An 18,418-nucleotide genomic window follows, 5' to 3' on the forward strand; every position below is an offset into this window, starting at 1 on the left:
AAAAAATGAAAAACGTCCAGAAGCAGGCGGGGCGGCCACAGCAAGTTTGGCACCAGTCATCCACCCACACACACACACACACACTAATATACTGTATATGCATGCACACACGCTCACTAAACACACAAGCACGCAGAGCCAAACCCACATGTTCTGCATGTGTTCAACAGCTGCATACAACCAGCCCATTAGCCAGAACATACAAACAGCAGTGATCATTGGCCCAGAGACACCACTACCTCTCCTCTATTGGCTGACGAGCTGCAAAACAGCCGTCTGATTGGCTCAAAGTAACACACACATACTGTAGCAATAGGATCAAAGGAGGTGAGTTAACTGAACACGGATGTTGGTATGATCCTACATAAACACACACACATGCTGCACAGAGGAGCTCACGTCTGCGCTTGTTTTCAAACTCCTGCTTTTACATTCAGGCTAAAAGTTAACTCAAGATGTGATGTTGTCCAGGATCACAAAATCTTTCAGAAATATACTTAAGACACTTTTTTCTAATTTTAAATCTCTTCTTTCTACCGTGTTGTAAATTTAGCTTTTTGGCCTTATAGCTCCTCATTTCTTTGGACTTGACTCTGGTGACGTCAACTGTGCGCTCACAGTAACGAGACTAAGGGTCTACAGCCCTTATGAATATTTGTAGCAATTTACTGACAATTCATCCAAGATATGTCAACTAGATATTTCCTGAATCATGCTGGCACTGACTTAAATCAGTAGATTACCAAAGTAGGTAGGATTTATCCTCTGGATACCGTGAACAACTGTAAGTAATGTTCTGGCAGTCCATCCAAGATCCAGCCTGAGCTTAAGCTGTGGACCAACGAACCGTCACATGCCATCCCTGCAGCCACTAGCATGGCTAAAATACATACAGTAGATGTTCATATATTAATTCAGATGGAGTTACGTAGACAAATGTGTGTAAAAACACATGCATGGAGCTGTTTGGAAACTCATGAGCAACACACACTCATAACCCATGAACACATGCTCTTTTCTGGTAAAAATATAGGACAGATGCTGGATTATCGCCGTGACTCATCCGGATAAAGGTGTTCTATGTTGGTAACTGGTCTGGGACCTTCTTTTCACCCCTTCTTTCACCTCTCTCTCCAATCAATCACAAGCATTGTGCAAGAAGAAAAAGTGAAAGATAGAAGGGGGCAGCTGTTGCTTTGGTGGAATCTTCCAGAATCCCTTCTTTCCTGTTGTCAGCTCTGGCCGTCCAGATCCTGGCCCAGTTCGACATGAGTAATCACCCTCACCGGCTCCCTGACAGCAGCGCACTGCCAGCCAGACTGATTCATTGGGCAAGCAGAGACGATCGGGGGGCGGGGGTGGGGTGGGAGCGACAGAAGGAAGGAAATAGAGATGTAAAGAGAAAAAAGATGGAGGCAGGCAGTGAAAACGACAGGCCTGCCAGGAATTTATGATCTGTGCAACCACACTATCAAATGCAAATGTAACCAGTCCCTGCAACATATGTGACAACACGCATTTTTTCAAGTAGCATTTGTCATTTTGGCCCGTCCTTGCATGTTTTTTTGGGGGGGTTGTTTTGCATAAAATGACCCACGGGAAAGAATATCACATCCACCTTGGTCCTCTCACAGACTTACTAATGAGGACATAGTTATATATTTATTCACGTTAACATCTAGAGCCAGAAGAAGCTCAAAGTTCTAATTTCTCCACAACTTTGGACGAACAAGTGACATTTCTATCAACTTCTGATGTACTTTGTGTTAAGTGCTGCGTACCCAGTGTTAGCACAATAACACACAAAACTAGCCATGCAAGCAGCTCTGTGAGGCTTAGCAAATGCTAATGTCAGCATAATAAAATGCTCAATGTTTCAATGCTAACATGTTTAGCAGGTGTAATGTTTACCATGTTTACCAAGCATGCTAATTTACACTAATTAGCACAAAAGAGAGCTGAGTACTGTTATAACTTGCCATTAGTTTTAAAAGTTTGAAGTCAAGTATTGGACAATTTAAATTTTGACCTTATAAACACACTAGATCAAAAGTAAGGGTTTTAAAAGGAATTCTGTCAGGGCGCCATGCTCTAAATAATGCTAACATGCTGATGTCTAGCAGGTAGAATGTTTAGCATGCAAACATTAGATAGACAATATATACAATAAATATTTTTACTGTGCGATCATCGTGGCCAAAAAAAATTAACAATAACAATATTTTTGTGATATCTATAGAAAATTTACAGAATCCAAAATAACTTGCACTCTGGCAAGCTAACTTTTTTTGGCTGGGTTTGGCTGTTGTCTGACATCATGACTGGAAGCAGCCGCTGTTAAAGTGCATTACCTAACTATGATAAATCAAGAACGAAAGGAAACGGAAATGATTTGACAAAATATTGTGTTGTATAAAAAGTGCATTGTTAACATGAACATATAATTTCAATCGACAATACCTGTATACTGTATACAGCCCTACAATAGTGTTTAATGTTGTGTTTGTTTGGTATCTACTCACTTCATGTATGTGTTTTGTTTGTATCGCTGTGTGACGCTGTGTGTGTCTGTGTGTCTGTGTGTGTGTGTGTGTGTGTGTGTGCCTGTGTGTGTGTGTGATGGATCACATGTCTGAGCATGAGGTCTGTGGTGACTTAGCAGACAAACAGAGATGTTTCAGTTTAAAGAGACACAACTGTGACACACCAAAAACACCAGAGGCAAGACACCCTCTGAATACAACTTTCCATTCTGTCTCCATCATTTCATTGTCCTTCCAGTTGATCTGTTCCTCTTTTTCCTTTCTCTCTCTCTCTGTCTTCCTTCTTTTTTTGTTTTATTAGGGAGGATGAAGGCTTCACACTCACTCAATATGCTCAAGTTTTCCCAGCTGCTCCGAGGATTGGGATCAGATGGTCTGAAAGTCTTTCAGTCACAAGTTCACTGATCATCTCTAACCATTTCTCTAAACGCATATTTCAGAAGAGTTCGCACTTCCTGGAAAATAAATCTGACCCAGATATCTGCCTCCAAATCAGCAGGAGAGGATTACAGTCAAAGAGACTACACAGACTGAGGGGCTGCAATATTTATGAGCTAGGTGAAGGGGAGGCCTTCATCGTCAGCTTCATACCTGCTTCAAACATCACTTGCATACTAGCAACGGGCGCTCATGTATCTTCAAGGATCCGATAACACGACCTTAACCAGTATACAGATGTAAGGTTGAGTTCACAGGTGGTGTTGGGAACAGTCTGATCCTCCAGTTCACATCATTCACAGAAATAAAGTCGCCTTTGCACCGTTAGTGCTTTTCAGATTAGTGGCAAATGGAGGCAGTAACATTCTCTTCACCTTCAGCATCAACAATAGAGCGCATTTCATTCGATAATGTAACCCCAGGTTTTGAAAGCTTTCCAGTTAAATTGACTTATTTTTGAAAGAAAATGTGACCATGAATACTGAAGTGTTTTGAGTATATCAACGTGCAGAAACAGGTGTAGAAGTTGAGTTATCAAAGCCGCAATACAAATAACTTGTGTCCAAGTGTCCAGGGTGTAGAGGTGTGGACATTTCTTGATTTTAAGATGCATCATGATGCGGATGTTGGAGTGTAACCAGCAGTCCAAACCCCAAAGATTTTCATCTTATTATCGTTATAAGAAAATTCTCACAATCTAAAAGCTGAGACAGGGAAATGTTTGCCACTTTTTTGCTTTGAAAATGACTTAAACATTAAATCGATAAGGTGACTTATTATTTCACTTCCAGTCTCCTGCTATACACAGCCTCATTTTTCACCTCTGAAAGCTTATGGGACATAAGCTTTCAACTGTTTGGAGTCAGCAGTTCAGCAAGAAGGGCCTGATCCCATGCGGGCTTCCCACCCAAGAACACTGCCAATTGACTTTACTGGGCCACCTGTCCAACAAATTGGTACTGCTGGGCATGTGCTTTTTCCTCCGTGCCAATTTATATTTAAACAGAAAACATAACCAGCTGTAGGCCGAACTCAGTTATTTATTTACATTTCAGTTCCTTTTTTTCTCACCAATCATGTATTTTTACTGAGGAGATTCACTGTGGTATTTTTTAGCATCAGCTGTAGCTACTATATTAGTTAACACACCTGCTGCCAGGCTGCTGCAATGATGCTCCTCCCAAAGAGGCTTTGTTAGTAATATCCTGCCGTGCTAATGCGGGATGAGTTCTACAATAACTATCAGTGCGTGATGCCGTAGGTGCTCAGTTTCCTCTTTTGAAAGCGACTGAAGGAGGTTAATATGCGAGAGAGTGATTTCACAGAGCTGACTTTTATGAGACGGAAAGCATCCAAGCACAGCGGGCGAAAAGACACTGAGGTATAGAAAGTGACAAAGCAGCGAAAAAAGAATTACGTCTGGTTCAAAATAGTGTTTAATGGCCTTCAATAAGTAAGCACTGGAAAAGCTGGATTTGGATGAATTTGCACATGCACACTGACTTTTGTATACACACACTCACACACACATAATCATATACACAAACACAAACTGTAAGTAGATATCTCAGAGGTCAGGTACATTATATGGATTCTTTTGCAAATCTCCAGCTGTGTGGGCAGCGATCCAACGCCAAACATCTGTTCAACCACTGGATCACACATGTACGGCTACAGCTACGTATGGACACACAAGCACACACACACACACATACACACACAGCAGGCCAGACTCAACATCTGTCCTGCCTGTCCAGCCAGCCCCTTCTGGACTCTGATTGCTGCCTCCAGTATGAAGATGCACACACACATACACACACACATACACACACATTCTATGAAAGAGGTGGCTGTGCAGATATTTTGTTACACCAGATGGTGATGTTACTGCATACAGTAGCATTAATGGACAGCTTCCTTTTTATGGAGGTCAAGCCAGAGAGGAGGGACCACATAAGCCCGACTACACAAAACTCATTTCACAAAACTGATTTTTGGAATTTGAAGACATTGGACTTTTATCACTACTCACTACTAAAATCACACAGAAATTTGAGTGGCAAATCCGTCACCATCATCGCTGGGAGTTGCGTATGTGTCCTGCGAGAAAGGAAAACTTGGCAGACATAGCAACAGTAACTAAGGTGGGCGGGGCTTAGAGAACAGTTACAGATCCACCGGTGCTGTGCAGAAAGTTTTGGACGTTAGGCATTGAGACGGAAAGCAAGTTTTACTCTCTTATTGTGCAAATTACACTGTCAAGTATATCACAAACTAACGTTATCCTCCTGAATATTTCTGCATATATCGAAGACCTAAGGGTGTGTCAGTGCATGACACATCCTCCCAAGATGTGAACTCGCACCCAAACTGTGTCACAGCCCTGTTTATAGCTGCCACTTGCATAGGAAGAGCCCCAGCATTCATTCACAGAGTCCCAAGGCGATGCTAAATGTATTCACTGTGGGTGTAGGGTGGAACATTTCTACAAGGTTCTCACGTACAGTACAGTAAAACCTTGTCCAGACCATGTTAGTTTAAGTTTAGGAGTTGAGTCTGAAAAAATGCATAATTTCCTGCCTTTATTAGCTGCTCAAACATTCATTTAAAGCAGCGAGAATACACTCAATGTTATGAATTCAGGGCGTGAGTGGAAAAATCCTGCAAGGCGATGTAAAAACACAGGCGCTCTCTGCAGCAGCTCTTTAGGAGACACGTACACACACCTTGCAAGAGCTGACACACACCTACACATGCATGCAGCTACTGTATTAGTTACATAACAACTCTCAAATGACATGGCTCAGCTGTCTCCCTCATATCTCTGAGATTCGAGTCTCATGTCTGCAGAGGATTTTGAAAGAATATTAAACTGTGTGTGTGTGGGTGACTGAGTGTGTGTGTGTGCGTGTGTGTGTGTGTGTGTGTGTGTGTGCATGTGTGAGCGTGACAACTTTTGTCCCCTGTCTGCTTGACTTCCATCTTAACAATTGTAACGCACACACACACACACTGATAATGTAAATTCCAACAGAGTCTGTACCTCTCTGTGCCAGTCCTATGATGGGTGGGGACGATTGTGTTTGAGTGTTTTTGTGTGTGTGTGTGTGTGTGTGTGTGTGTGTGTGTGTGTGTGAGCATAAGCCAGTACAGTAGGCGGTTAATGCCACCTCTATAATCGGTGCTGATGGAGCACGGGGGGTCTCACCTCTGTTGCCCCTCTCATTTTGTGGGTGGTCTTTCTATCCAGACTAAACTACTTACTCCCCGTCCCCTCTTGTCCTGTTAATCTGCACTGGAGCTGCTATAGAATAGAATAGAATAGAATAGAATAGAATGTCTTCTATTGATCATTACGTGTAATGTCGCACTTTTTTTATTTCTGTCCCACCTTGTGTAGCGCCTCTCTCCTTATTATCACCTTCACCTCCTTATCTGCATTTCCTCTCCTTTAGATTCTTTTCTCGTTATCTATACTTCCCACTTCTCCCCTTACTGCTTTCCTTTCCTCTCCTTTTTGGTTGTTTATTTTATTTTTGTTTCATGCGCTGTCCTATCTTTTCCCTTCCTTTATTTTCCCGGGCTGTCTTTTCCTTCTCCTTCACCTCCCTACCTTTAATTTACATTAATGTCAAACTTTGCTTTCCTCCTGTCCATTTTTTTTCTTGTCTCCTCCTCTCCTTTCCTTTCCTTTTCTTTTAACTTCTTCCCTGCCCTGTCCCTTCTTTTCTTTCCTTTTCTTTCCATCCTTCCTTTCCTACCCTTTCCTTTTCTCTATTTTCCTTTCCTTTCCTCTCCTCTCTCATTACCTTTCCTTTCCTTTCCTTTCCTTCCCTGCCCAATCCATTTCCTTCTCTCTCCTTCTTTTCCTTTCCTTTCCTGTACCGTCTTGTCCTTCTCTTTCATTTCCCTACCTTCAATGTCAAACTTTCCTTTTTTATTTTTTTCCTTTTTTATTTTTTCTTGTCTCCTCCTCTCTTTCCCTGTCCTTTTCTTTCCTCTCAATTCCTGTCCTTTTCTCTCCTTTCCTTCATCGCCTGTCCTTTCCTTTTCTATTCTTCCTTTCCTTTCCTTCTTTTCCTGTTCTATCTTGTCCTTTTAATTCGCTTTCTTGCCTTTAAGTTACTATAATGTCATACTTTTCTTTCCTGTCATCTTCTTTCAAGTCCTTCCTTGCCTTTTCTTACTTGTCCTTTTTGCTCCTTTACTTTCCTCCCCTGTCCCTTCCTTTTCTTTTCTCTTTTACCTCCCTGTCCTGACATTTCTTTTTCTCTCCTTTCTTTTCTTTCCTTTCATGTGTTTTCCTTCCTTTATCTTTCAGTTTCCTACCTTTACTTTATTGCCATATTATTATATTCCTGTATTTTCCTTTCCTTCCCTCCTTTGCCTTCCTTTACTCTACTGTCCTGTCACATAATTTCCTTTCATTTCCTTAGCTGTGCCATCTTGTCCTTTCCTTTCCTTCTCCCCTCCTCCCATCTCCTCACCTCTCCTCATTCTCCTATTCTCCCTGAACTCGCCACTGACCCGTTAAACTATGTGGATGTTATTTTTGGTGCAGTGCATTGTGCAGATGAGTAAGTGTGTGTGAGAGAGAAAGCGCCATAGAGGCTTGACGTGTGTGCAGCAGTCGGCAATAAAAAAAAGGTGGAAATGACAGTATTCAGCTATCCCTCTGTTTCATCACCTTGTTCCCTCGTTATTTCATCACTTTCAGCCCGTCATCATCCCTCCTCCATCCGTCCCACCCGCTCATCAAAAAACATCACCTCCTCTTTTTCTGACTAAAAGATATCTCTCCCTCTCCCTGTTTCTTTTTATGCTCTCTCTCTCTCTCTCTCTCTCTCTCTCTCTCTCTCTGCCTCAAAGCAAAAATATCCATCCACCTCTCTCTCCCCCCCCCACCCCCATCTGTTCTGTAATTCAATCATGGAGGCAGTCAGCAGAGAGGTGAGCGATGATGTTTTGAAGGAAAACGCAGAAAACTCAACCAGCCAAGCCTCCACCCTCTCATTATTATCACTTCTAATTGTGTTTTCAAGAAAAATTCAATTAATCAAACTGTATGCATATATTCTACTTTTCTGTGCAAATAAGTTTAATACGAGCTGCTTTAGGTGCATCTGATCGACTTGCAGACTTATAAGTGAAGCGTTTCCTGATTTTGTCTCAAATTCATAACAGATGTGTTGCCTTAAATGCAGGTTATATGAATTATTATGAATAAGAGGCAGTTTCTCTGCTCCGACAAGGAGTCGTGCTGCTGCCGTTGTGCGTAACAGAGAGAACACAGCATGCTGGAATAAACCCCCAATTTCTACATGATGTGTTCAAGGCCCTCTGAGATGATACCACTATAACACCCCCAACACATACCTCATCTCGTCTGAGGAAGTTACTATAATAGTAAAGATCAGCATACATGTCCTGGATAATCTGCACTGGAAATCTGAACTGAATTAAGGAAGACATTTGTCAAAAATGGATGATTTTGAATAAAGTTTAAGTAAGAAGTCTCTGTTCAAAGTAGCTCCTAATTCAATTAAAACATATTGCTAAGTAATGATTGTATGAAATTGGAGCAACATTAAAATGGAATCACTACTTGCATGCAACAAGCTGTGAATCACAGCACATTCAGTCATTATAATTAATGCGTTATGGTCTCTTTTGGATTGTTGATCATGTTTTGAAATAAATACACGGGCATTATTCATCATTTCCAATAAATCAGATGTACTTAACTTTCTCTGTACAACACTGTGTTGGCACTGATTAAACATAACAGAGCTCATTTACTCAAGTACTGTAATTAAGGACAATTTGAAGGTGCTATTTCATACATCAATTTCACAACATGTTAGAAGGAAAGAGTTCATTTCTCTCCACTATATTTGTCTGGGAGCTGTGGTTACTTGTTACTTTACTGATTGATATTTCATATACAACACATTCAGGGCGCCCCAGTAGCTCAGTTGGCTCAGAGAATTATCATCTGACTCCACAGCTTCTTTGAGCTCTCCATAGTGTTTTAGCATTTTGCAGCTAAGTGTTTTGGATTTCTGGCGTCTCACCACTCTCTTTCCAACAATTTCGGTCACAGCAGGCAGCTGTTGACAACAAAAAAGCTCTGAAAACTCACTGTACCCTACCTGCAGCACCAAACAGCAGATAGTCAAACAGAGACCTAAAAAGGTAGCAACTAGCTGGTGAAAATGTGAAGCATCTAGCAGCTAAAGAACTAGGTATTTCCCTCTGGAATTGGTGAAGACCAAAACAGAGCAAAAAGAGAGTGAACATTAAATTAGACTGCATTAATCAGGTGTGGAGAAACCAATAAATGCTAACGTTGCTCCATGTTGCTGGATGTATAAATAGGCAAATGTTTCCTCACAGGTTCATCATATCAACTTTAAAAGGTCATAATATTGAAATCTAAGGCTTACTTCATGGATTTTATAAATGGTTCACTACTATTCAGCTTTTACAAGTGGCTCTCGACACTTTAAATGTTCTGTATGTCTCAGAGGGAGCTGAGGAAAAAGTCGGACCAATTCCCAGCAGACGGTGCCACTAAACTCTGGGTCGGGGTTAGGTATCCTGTTTTCTGTTCTGTTCTTCAAACAGCACACATGGCCGATTTCACACGGGTCAGGAGCAGCACTCGGCATGGCACATGCCAACTGTCAGTGTGACCTGAGATCACATCATTTGCAGCACAGATGCGAAAAGGAGCAAGAGCTGAAAGTCATCAAGGGACTGCTGTCTGAACTTTTTTTAATTTGTTCTTTTTGTTTTGTTTTGTCTGTTGGAGAGTCACGTTTTGCACTTTCCTACAATTAAGTCATTATCTCCCTGCATCTACTTAATAAAATATGCAGAACAACAACAACAACAACAAGACAATTGAGAGTATTTGACAGTAGCCTGCATTGGAGACTGAGTGTGTGGAGTTTGAAACAAGAGGGATTTTTAAGCCATGGAAGGTTTGATTAGAGTTGAATTTTTGGAAATATAGGATCTTATATCTTTATAATATTTTTTAAGGTTGACCGTTGACTCATACTATGGACTATCTTGGTCGCTAATGCCTGAATTTTTTGTTTGTTTATATTTTAAAGGAAAAGTTCACCCAAAAATGAAAATTCAGTCATTAACTACTCACCCCCATGCTGATGGAAAGTTGCATGAAGTTTTTGTACAAAACATTTGAACTTGAAACATAAAATGGCGCCACACAGCTCATGCGGTGTAAGTCTCCAGAAGCCCCAGGATCCCATATTGATCTGATAAGACGTAATTCACACCCTTTTCTAAGCTGAAATCTTTACCGTAGCTGATAAGCTAAAAGCATTGGCGTGCACCCCATCTGAAGGTGGTGCGCGAGCTGGGGGTGAGTAGATAATTACTGAATTTAAATTTTTGAGTGAACTTTTCCTTTAATCAAAATGTAATATTAAAGGATCTGAATTCCCCTTCACCCGTTGGCTGTTGGGGATACACTTTTCAACAAGTGCATAAAAGAAGCTCTTTTAAAATACCACTTTATGTGTATTTATCCATTTTGTTTGTAAAAAATAAACATGAAATCCTTTAATAAAGTGTAAAACATTGAACATCTGCAGTACTATCATATTATTTCATGTTATATTCCAGCACTTAATAACAGCACTGCAGCACACTAGCATTCTGGGCACCACTGAGCTTATAATCCAATGGAGTGCACTATGTAATATAAGCACACCAGCTAAAAAATAAATGCAAAAATAAGCTTCTTCACACTCTCACCGGAGTGTATAGCTGCAGACAGAGCACAGCTAACCAATATGAAGACTGTGGCTGACAGTATGTGAAGCTTCCTCTCTGCCGGTCTGCTCCTTTGTGAATGTGCACTGGTGTGGATGCAATCATCTGCTCTACTCCTCTGCCAGCCACGCACATCAACACAGAAAGATGGGGGGGGGGGGGGGGGGGGAGTATCTGCGATGGTCCGTGAGCGTTAGCATCTCTCCCGGCTTCAAAGGGAGAAAAGGAAGGAGGCAGATAGTGTTGTGTGGCGGTGGAAGCATGTGTCAGTCTCTCATGGCAGAAAACAGAGGGGGGGAGGATGTTACTGTACCAGAGGTTCAATCCTAATCATTTCACCGATGCAACACACACACACAGACAAATCTTTTTGGTGAGCACACGCACATACAGGCACACACAGCCTTTAATGACCCACAGTAAACAGCCATCAATATAGATTACACCACCCGCTTTGACACACAAACACTGAAACAGCCCATTAGCAAACACAGACCTCAGGTCACACTCAAGGTCTGCTCGATGTTCACACACACACACACACACAACCTCGTCTAGTGCCACGTGCAGAAGGGACATTGACAGCAAACTGATGATGACCCTCCAGATGGTGCCAGATGTGCCTGCATGAGTGTGTTCTTCTGTGCGTGTGTGTGTGTGTGTCTGTGATGCAGGTGAATATGTGCAGACTGTATGTCTGGCCTGAGGAGGAGTAAATGAGTTGCAGCAGGGCATAGCCTCTGCCAGATCCATCTCACACACACACACACACACACACACACACACACACACACAACCACATCTTACCATCTCCTTCACGTACATATGCACCTCCTTGCCCACACAATTCAACCGCACATCCACCGATTACCACCACAAAACACACACACATTTCTCTCCTTACTGCATACACACACACACACACACACACACACACACACACAAACACACAGCTGTCCTGTGAGCTTTGTGTTTAATGCTAGATGACAAACAGGTCTGTGTGAACATCAGCCTAGCGTTACACCTCCCCGCTGTTTGTCTGGGACTCTCAGCTCCACTCTGTCATTACTGCCTGGCTGCTTCTATCTGCCCTGTTTGTGTTTTGAGTGCAGAAGAACGGCCTTCAGTCCGCTTCATGCAATATCAATGTCCTGCAGACACTCTGCAGCCTATCCCCCGAAAAACACTCCACTTTTCAGGAACGCTTTGTTTTGCTTTTCACGTCCACAAATGAAATTTCACAGAGCATATTAAACACTTTGTCCGGCACGAAGCAGTTTCTGTGGTGGGGTTAGCTGTCAATTATACAGATGATACAATTCACTGCGATGCTGGATAGGCAGGGCTTTGCAGCAGGCTGACAGGCTTTGAAAGAGAGAGAGGAAGAGAGATGCCACAACAGAGCGGAGCAGGGACAGGCTGTGATGCTGCTTTTACATAAAGACCCTTCGTTAGGCCGGACGGCAGGCAGAGATGTAAGTTACAGAAGGGCAAACCTCAGGATGGAACCATAAAATGTTTTAGTCGGCCAGTGATCTGATGATGATGACAAGTGATTAAGTGTTTGTTGAGGAGTGAGGGCGGCCTGTGTCATTCGATGCCAGAAGAATGATTGATTGTCCGACGTGTCTGCCTGCATGCTGCTCGGCTAAATACAACGAGTACGCAGGAAGTAGACGAAGCAACAGCAATACATGACAATGGAACACAGTCAGCCTGACATTATTACTACGGTGGCACTGTAAAATAATCATCATTAATAAATGATTGTAACATAATTTAATAGTTACTTTAGTGTTGATAAACAATTAAATGCTTTAGAAACCATTTATTAAGCAGTTGTAAAGGTTTATAAACATCAGTTGCAACTTCACAATGAAGCTTAATAAATAAATTATAAATGCTTATGAAATAAATATTCACTAAAGTTTAGTTAACTATACATTTGCTGTTTATTAGAGATGGTTATTATATGTGTTACGTAGTGAAGCCTAAGAAGATCTCAAGCTGGAGCAATTATGGCAGATTCAATCATATTTATTTTTCTGTCCAGACATTTTATTTTTCAATTTACAGCTCTTTAATTGTATTTTTTAAAAACATTCCTCCTGAAAATTTGTAAGCATAAGTATGCCTAAATATTTTTATGTTTTGAGATGCCTGCATTGTGACTTTGGAAGTTGTAGTTGTTGCACAAAACATGAAATTACATTAGAGGGTAAGGTGTTCTGTTGTTTTGTCCATGCCTTTTGCATTGATGAAGAAGTATTCAGGTCCATTTTCAAAATTGTGAAATGGTTTTAAGTGTGCTTTGTTATTTTCCACCACTGCTCTTACTGTCGTGAAAACATTAACATAGTCTCAAAATTACCCATCAAATTGCTTGAACATCTCTTCAAACATGTCACTGTGCTACAGTGGCCTGTTCTCTAATGCATCCTGTTGCATTATGTGCCTTTAAAATGCACTCTGTTATTTTGTCCCAGTGTGTGTACAGCTCTTCAGTCTTGCCCAAAGGTTTTGTTTTCACTAGACTGTTTCTACATGAATTAGACACATTAATGATTCCTTCGGGGATGAACTCATTGCAGCAGCATCATATATGGTATAACAATTACAACACATAGATTACAATAAACACACCTTCAACAAGCACCTTCTTTGCACTAATCAGCAGCAAGTAAAGTCGGGCTAGTGCCTCTTTCACCTGCAGAATATTCTGCTATAGTTGCCATCTGTATGCACTGCTGTCCACTGAGAGCTGGCTTTCATTTGGTGCACAACTGTGCTGAACGCCACTGGCTGCTGCCTAATAAAAACATGTTTGAGGGTTTACCTGCCCTCTGAATGTGATGTACTGAACAGAGTCTGAGAGGGGCTTCCAGCTGGAGCGCACTTCACTGTAGCCTAAAGGTTATTTTGTGATGTGTACATAATGTACTCAACTGAGTTCAACAACACGCTATTTTGGGCAGTACCTGAATAATGCTGGACCCTACCAACTGTTTTTTTTAAGTCAGGGGATGTCTGCTTTTCTCACCAGACAGACTGCAGACTCTCTTTAATCCGAGGGGTTTCCTGTATGCGCTCTGCTCCGCTGTAGCCTGCCGGCAAGCAGTGCACCCCACTGACTGCTACAAACTGCTCTGAGGCCGTGTGCTGCACTTCACTGAGACCTGCACAGTGAGCTTTGCCATCTGTGGCACAGCAGAATACCAGTAAGCTTAAGTACAGGAGTCCACATCAGAGTGATGTTTTCTGTACACATTATGTCAGATTAAAGGATAAATTCACCCAAAAATGAAAATTCAGACATTATCTACTCCCTGCCATCCAAATTGAAAGTCTGGTGGATTTTTCGTAGTCCGCAAAATATTTCTGGAGATTCACAGCAAAACAGCTTTGCAGCAGACAAGTGAAGTAGATGGGGACTTGTTTTAAGACGTAAAAAAAAACAACTTAAAGAAAACATAAAATGGCTCCATACATCTCATCCGGTGTAACCAAAGTCTCTAGGACCCCCAAGGTCCCAAATTGATTTGAAAATGCGATATTTGCGTCCTATTGGAGATCACTTTCGCTGCTAATCCAAAAGCGTTAGCATGCACCATGTCTGCAGTGGAAGTACGAGCCTGACTCCGCATTGAGGGTGTAAATAACTTCTTTTCAAATCAATTTGGGATCTCAGGCTTCTGGAGAAGTGGATTACTCTGGACGAGATTTATGAAGCCAATTTATGTTTCCTTTTTAATGTCCCCATCTGCTTCAGTTGTTTAGGAGAATGCTGCAATGCTGTTTTGCTGTGAAGCTCCAGAAATGTTTTGTGGACTACAAAAAATGTCACTGGACCTTCCCTCGGGATGGGGGTAGAGTAGATAATGACTGAATTTTCATTTTTGGGTAAACTCAGAACGATTTTCTCCACCAGATCTGAAAAGATTTATTAATTCTTCTTCTGTGTTTTCTCTTGTTATGTTTCCACTGTTAGTCCCAGGCTTTGGTCCTGTTCCGGAAATATAAAAATCACAGATGAAGGTTTGAGAAAATGAGGTGTTTCGGCTGGACCAGGACACCAGTATTGAACTCACATTCAGTGTTTTATGGCTACATGAAAGATTCAATTAGAGGCCCATAACAGGTGTCACGCAGGTCTAATTAGCCAGAATAATTGAAGACACCTGTGTGTGTGTGTGTGTGTGTGTGTGTGTGTGTGTGTGTGTGTGTGTGTGTGTGTGTGTGTTTGTGTGTGTGTGTGTGTGTGCAGGGTCTTTAAAACGAGCGACCCAAAGAGAAGGATTTTACAGCTCGGTCTTATTCAGTGGCAGTGATTTTTGTTCATATGTACAATAAGAATAATGCTCTGATTGTTGCTCCATAATTAAAACTGAAACCATAAAGTCATCATGCACAAGAAAGCTATAATTTTGGACCATTGTTTATCATCAACACCGGCTCATTTTATTCAAATTAGGCCCACCGGCTGCTTGGAGCCTTTCCAGCGCTCGCACAGGGTCAGATGCTGCAAACCTGCCTGACTGGAACAGTTTTAGCAATTGGACAGTGAGGAGATCCAATCACATGATGCTCAAGAGATCTGGTAAAAAGGGATGATTTTTAAATGTGTTTTTGAACTGAATAACTCTCTGTGTCTGAGCTTTGATATTTGAAATCTGCAGAAATTGTACTTCGTGCAGTTGGGCCTCTATAGTATCCATCCCCATCTGTAGATAACTGTATCAGCCGGTTATCTATCAGGTGGAAGTATCCATATGGCAGCGAGCAGCCTCTACAGAATCATCTATCTGCAGCTCTCTCTCTGGCTTCACTCTGTATTGCCCACACATTAGAGTGGGCTGTCAAAGCGAAACATTGTTGGATGTTGTAGAGCTACATTGCCTGCAGAAAATAAACAATTAAAAGCGCAGAGTCACACAGAAGTCAGCTTCGACTCCTCACTTAAGGTTTAACCACCCATGCATCCGAGTCCTTTTGCGTGTTTGTCCATGAAGGTGATGTTGAACCTCAACATATCACAAGGCCAATGCCATCATCCCTCACTTGTGAGACAGGGTCACACAAATCCCTCATCCAAGAACACAACTCTCTCTCCCACTCTCTCCCTCTCCCTCTCTCTCTGCTGCAGTGCACTCAGGCAGGGGTCTCAAGATGGTCTGTCAGTCTCCAATCACACCACTAATCTTCTCTGATACACCCAGATGCATACAACCCCTCCTCTCTCTCTCTCTCTCTCTCTCCCTCTCTCTCCATCTCACACACATACGTGCACAAACAGACATCATCATCATCATCATCATCATCAGTTAGGCCTTATAGTAGCAAACAGGCAGCAATGGTATGTGACAAGAAGCCTTTCAACTGCTGGTCTCACACAGCCTTCAGTGGCTCGGTTTTCAAAAGGATAAGATAGCTGTGTTAGTATCTGAGAACAGGATGGAGTGTCTTACTTGCTTTCCCCGGCCGGGGCCTCTGCAGCAGCTTCTGCACGGTGAGCAGGTCCTCGGTCTTCACCGCCTGCAGCAGTTCCTGGTCCTTCCCCATCTTCCGCTCTGAGCCGCTCTACTCCCGCAGCATCCTCCGGCACAGCGGCGCTTCAGCCCAGCCTCACCGACGCGGAGGGTGCGTCTACCGCGGCCACGAACAACCTCCCTCCTCCCCCCTGGTCCCTGACAAGATGAGACCCCCCTAGAGCTCTGGCATATGACGGGGTGAGAGAGGCAGAAAGAGGGAGGGAGAGAGGGAGGGATAGGCTGAGAGGGATGGAGGGATGCTCTCGGGTTCCCCCCGTTAAGTGCAGCACCGCTGGATGGGGACGGGACCGGGGGGCTACTGGGCCGCTCCAGATTCCAGTAACAGCGTCGCGTGCGTGATATTGTGACGCTGGAGATGAATGGTCTCCCTCTTCACGGTTTGCTCGCGCTCCTCATCCGCGGCCGGAGGCTGCTCGCGGTCCCTGCAGCTGCGCTCCACAACAACGACCAACCGAACGGAAAACAGCGGCGGTCCTCGCTGGAAGAAGGAGACGTCAGGCGGACTGATGTAGCGACTGGCCTCGCGGGCTCACTCGTAGACAGTGCGCGTAAATGATTGTGCGTTTAAAAATCGGGTGCGCGCGGTGTCCGTTCCTCCCGCGGTGGTGCCGCTCTCGTGCTCTGCGTCGTAAACACAATCCAGGGCTGCTGCTGCTGCTGCTGCTGCTGCTGCTGCAGCCATCGCTCCGCGTGCGGCGCTCGGGCTCTGTATTTGGTAATGATTTTCTCCGCGTGGGGGCAGGGGTAGTGAGGGGGGGGCACGTACACGCGCCCGCGCGCTCTACAGCTGGCCCAGCTCGTACCGCTAAATGGCTCGTGCTGCAACTTGGGGGCGGACCAGGAGCGCGGTGCTCTCCCGCCTCCCTTTTCATCTCTCCCTGGCTCTGTTCCTGTGGCCCTCTCTCTTTGCTTTACAGAGAGGCTGCAGAGATTTATTCAGCTGCCAGCGAAGGCACAGACAAAGTGTCCATCTCTCTTCTCCTTCTCCTTCTTCTGAGCTCCATGTAGGCTATTATTATTATCAGGCTATTTTAGCTACACTGGCGTCATAGCTTTCCCCCCCAGGTGATATCATGTAATGTATTACATGTAATCAAGGCCGTAATTACCACATATATTATGGGGGGGCACATATGCTCAAAATGCCCCCCCCCCCAATATATAGACTAACTCAGGGCTATTCAATTATCAATTCAATTGGGCCACATTTTAAAACCACGAAATTTAGCTGGTCCAGACATTTGCAGCGGCCAGTAAGCAGCAGGTAATGACAAATTTTAAACCAACACCAATGAAACAAGCAATGGTTATTCATTGTTTCCCTTTTAACTTTGGTTACATCTGACACAGGCAAAAGAAACAAAAAAAACTATTTGAATAGGCCTGGCCTTACTGATATAAAAATATATATAGAGAGATAAACAGGCAACCGCATACCACAAATAATCATTAGCAAATGACAAAAAATAAAAAAGAGGGAAATAAAAGACATGTTATCATAATTATAAGTAAATGTAAGAAATTTCTGTTATTGTTACTGGTTCTAGTATTGCAGTTCTGCATGTGGTCTGTCCAAGTGCTAGCTGGCTAGCTAACATTCTGACAGGAATTTCACTCTGAAATGTGGCAGATTTGCTACATCATTTTCTGTAATTTCTTAGAATACGTTCAATCCCTTTTTTGCAAAGAGTTAGATGTTAAGATACCAGTCTCTTGACTATATGGCAATTAAGAAGCTACTGCCAGCATTAGTTTAGCTTTGCTCAACTTAGCTAGTAGACAGATTTTGTTACCTTGTACAGAGCCTAGCTTGCTGTATTCGCCTGTTTTCATTCATTATGTTAAGTTAAGCTAATTGACTGGTGGCTGTAGCTTCATATTTACTGGAGCTACAAACATGAGAGTGGTATCAGTCTTTTCATCACACTCAGCAAGAAAGCAATTAAATGCTGTTTCCAAAATGTCGAATATTGTTAAAATGTTTCACATATACTGAGTTTATTTAGATTATTTAATACATTTTCAAGAATTCAGTTTCTGCATACACCCTGCAGTGAATGTACATATGCTGTGGTCATAACG

At 42.8% G+C, this 18,418-nt stretch overlaps 1 protein-coding gene across 1 annotated transcript in view; it reads right to left on the reverse strand.

Annotated features, from left to right (window-relative positions):
• caskin1 (CASK interacting protein 1) overlaps nt 1-16,346 on the reverse strand; it is a 95,463-nt gene extending 79,117 nt beyond the window's left edge. The window contains exon 1 of the mRNA XM_073494617.1: nt 16,253-16,346. Within this exon, the coding sequence (XP_073350718.1) occupies nt 16,253-16,346 (94 nt within the window). The remainder of the gene's footprint in view (nt 1-16,252) is intronic.
• Between the last annotated feature and the right edge of the window lie 2,072 nt (nt 16,347-18,418).

Source organism: Pagrus major, chromosome 23 (assembly GCF_040436345.1).
Source record: "Pagrus major chromosome 23, Pma_NU_1.0".
Lineage (NCBI taxonomy): Eukaryota > Metazoa > Chordata > Actinopteri > Spariformes > Sparidae > Pagrus > Pagrus major.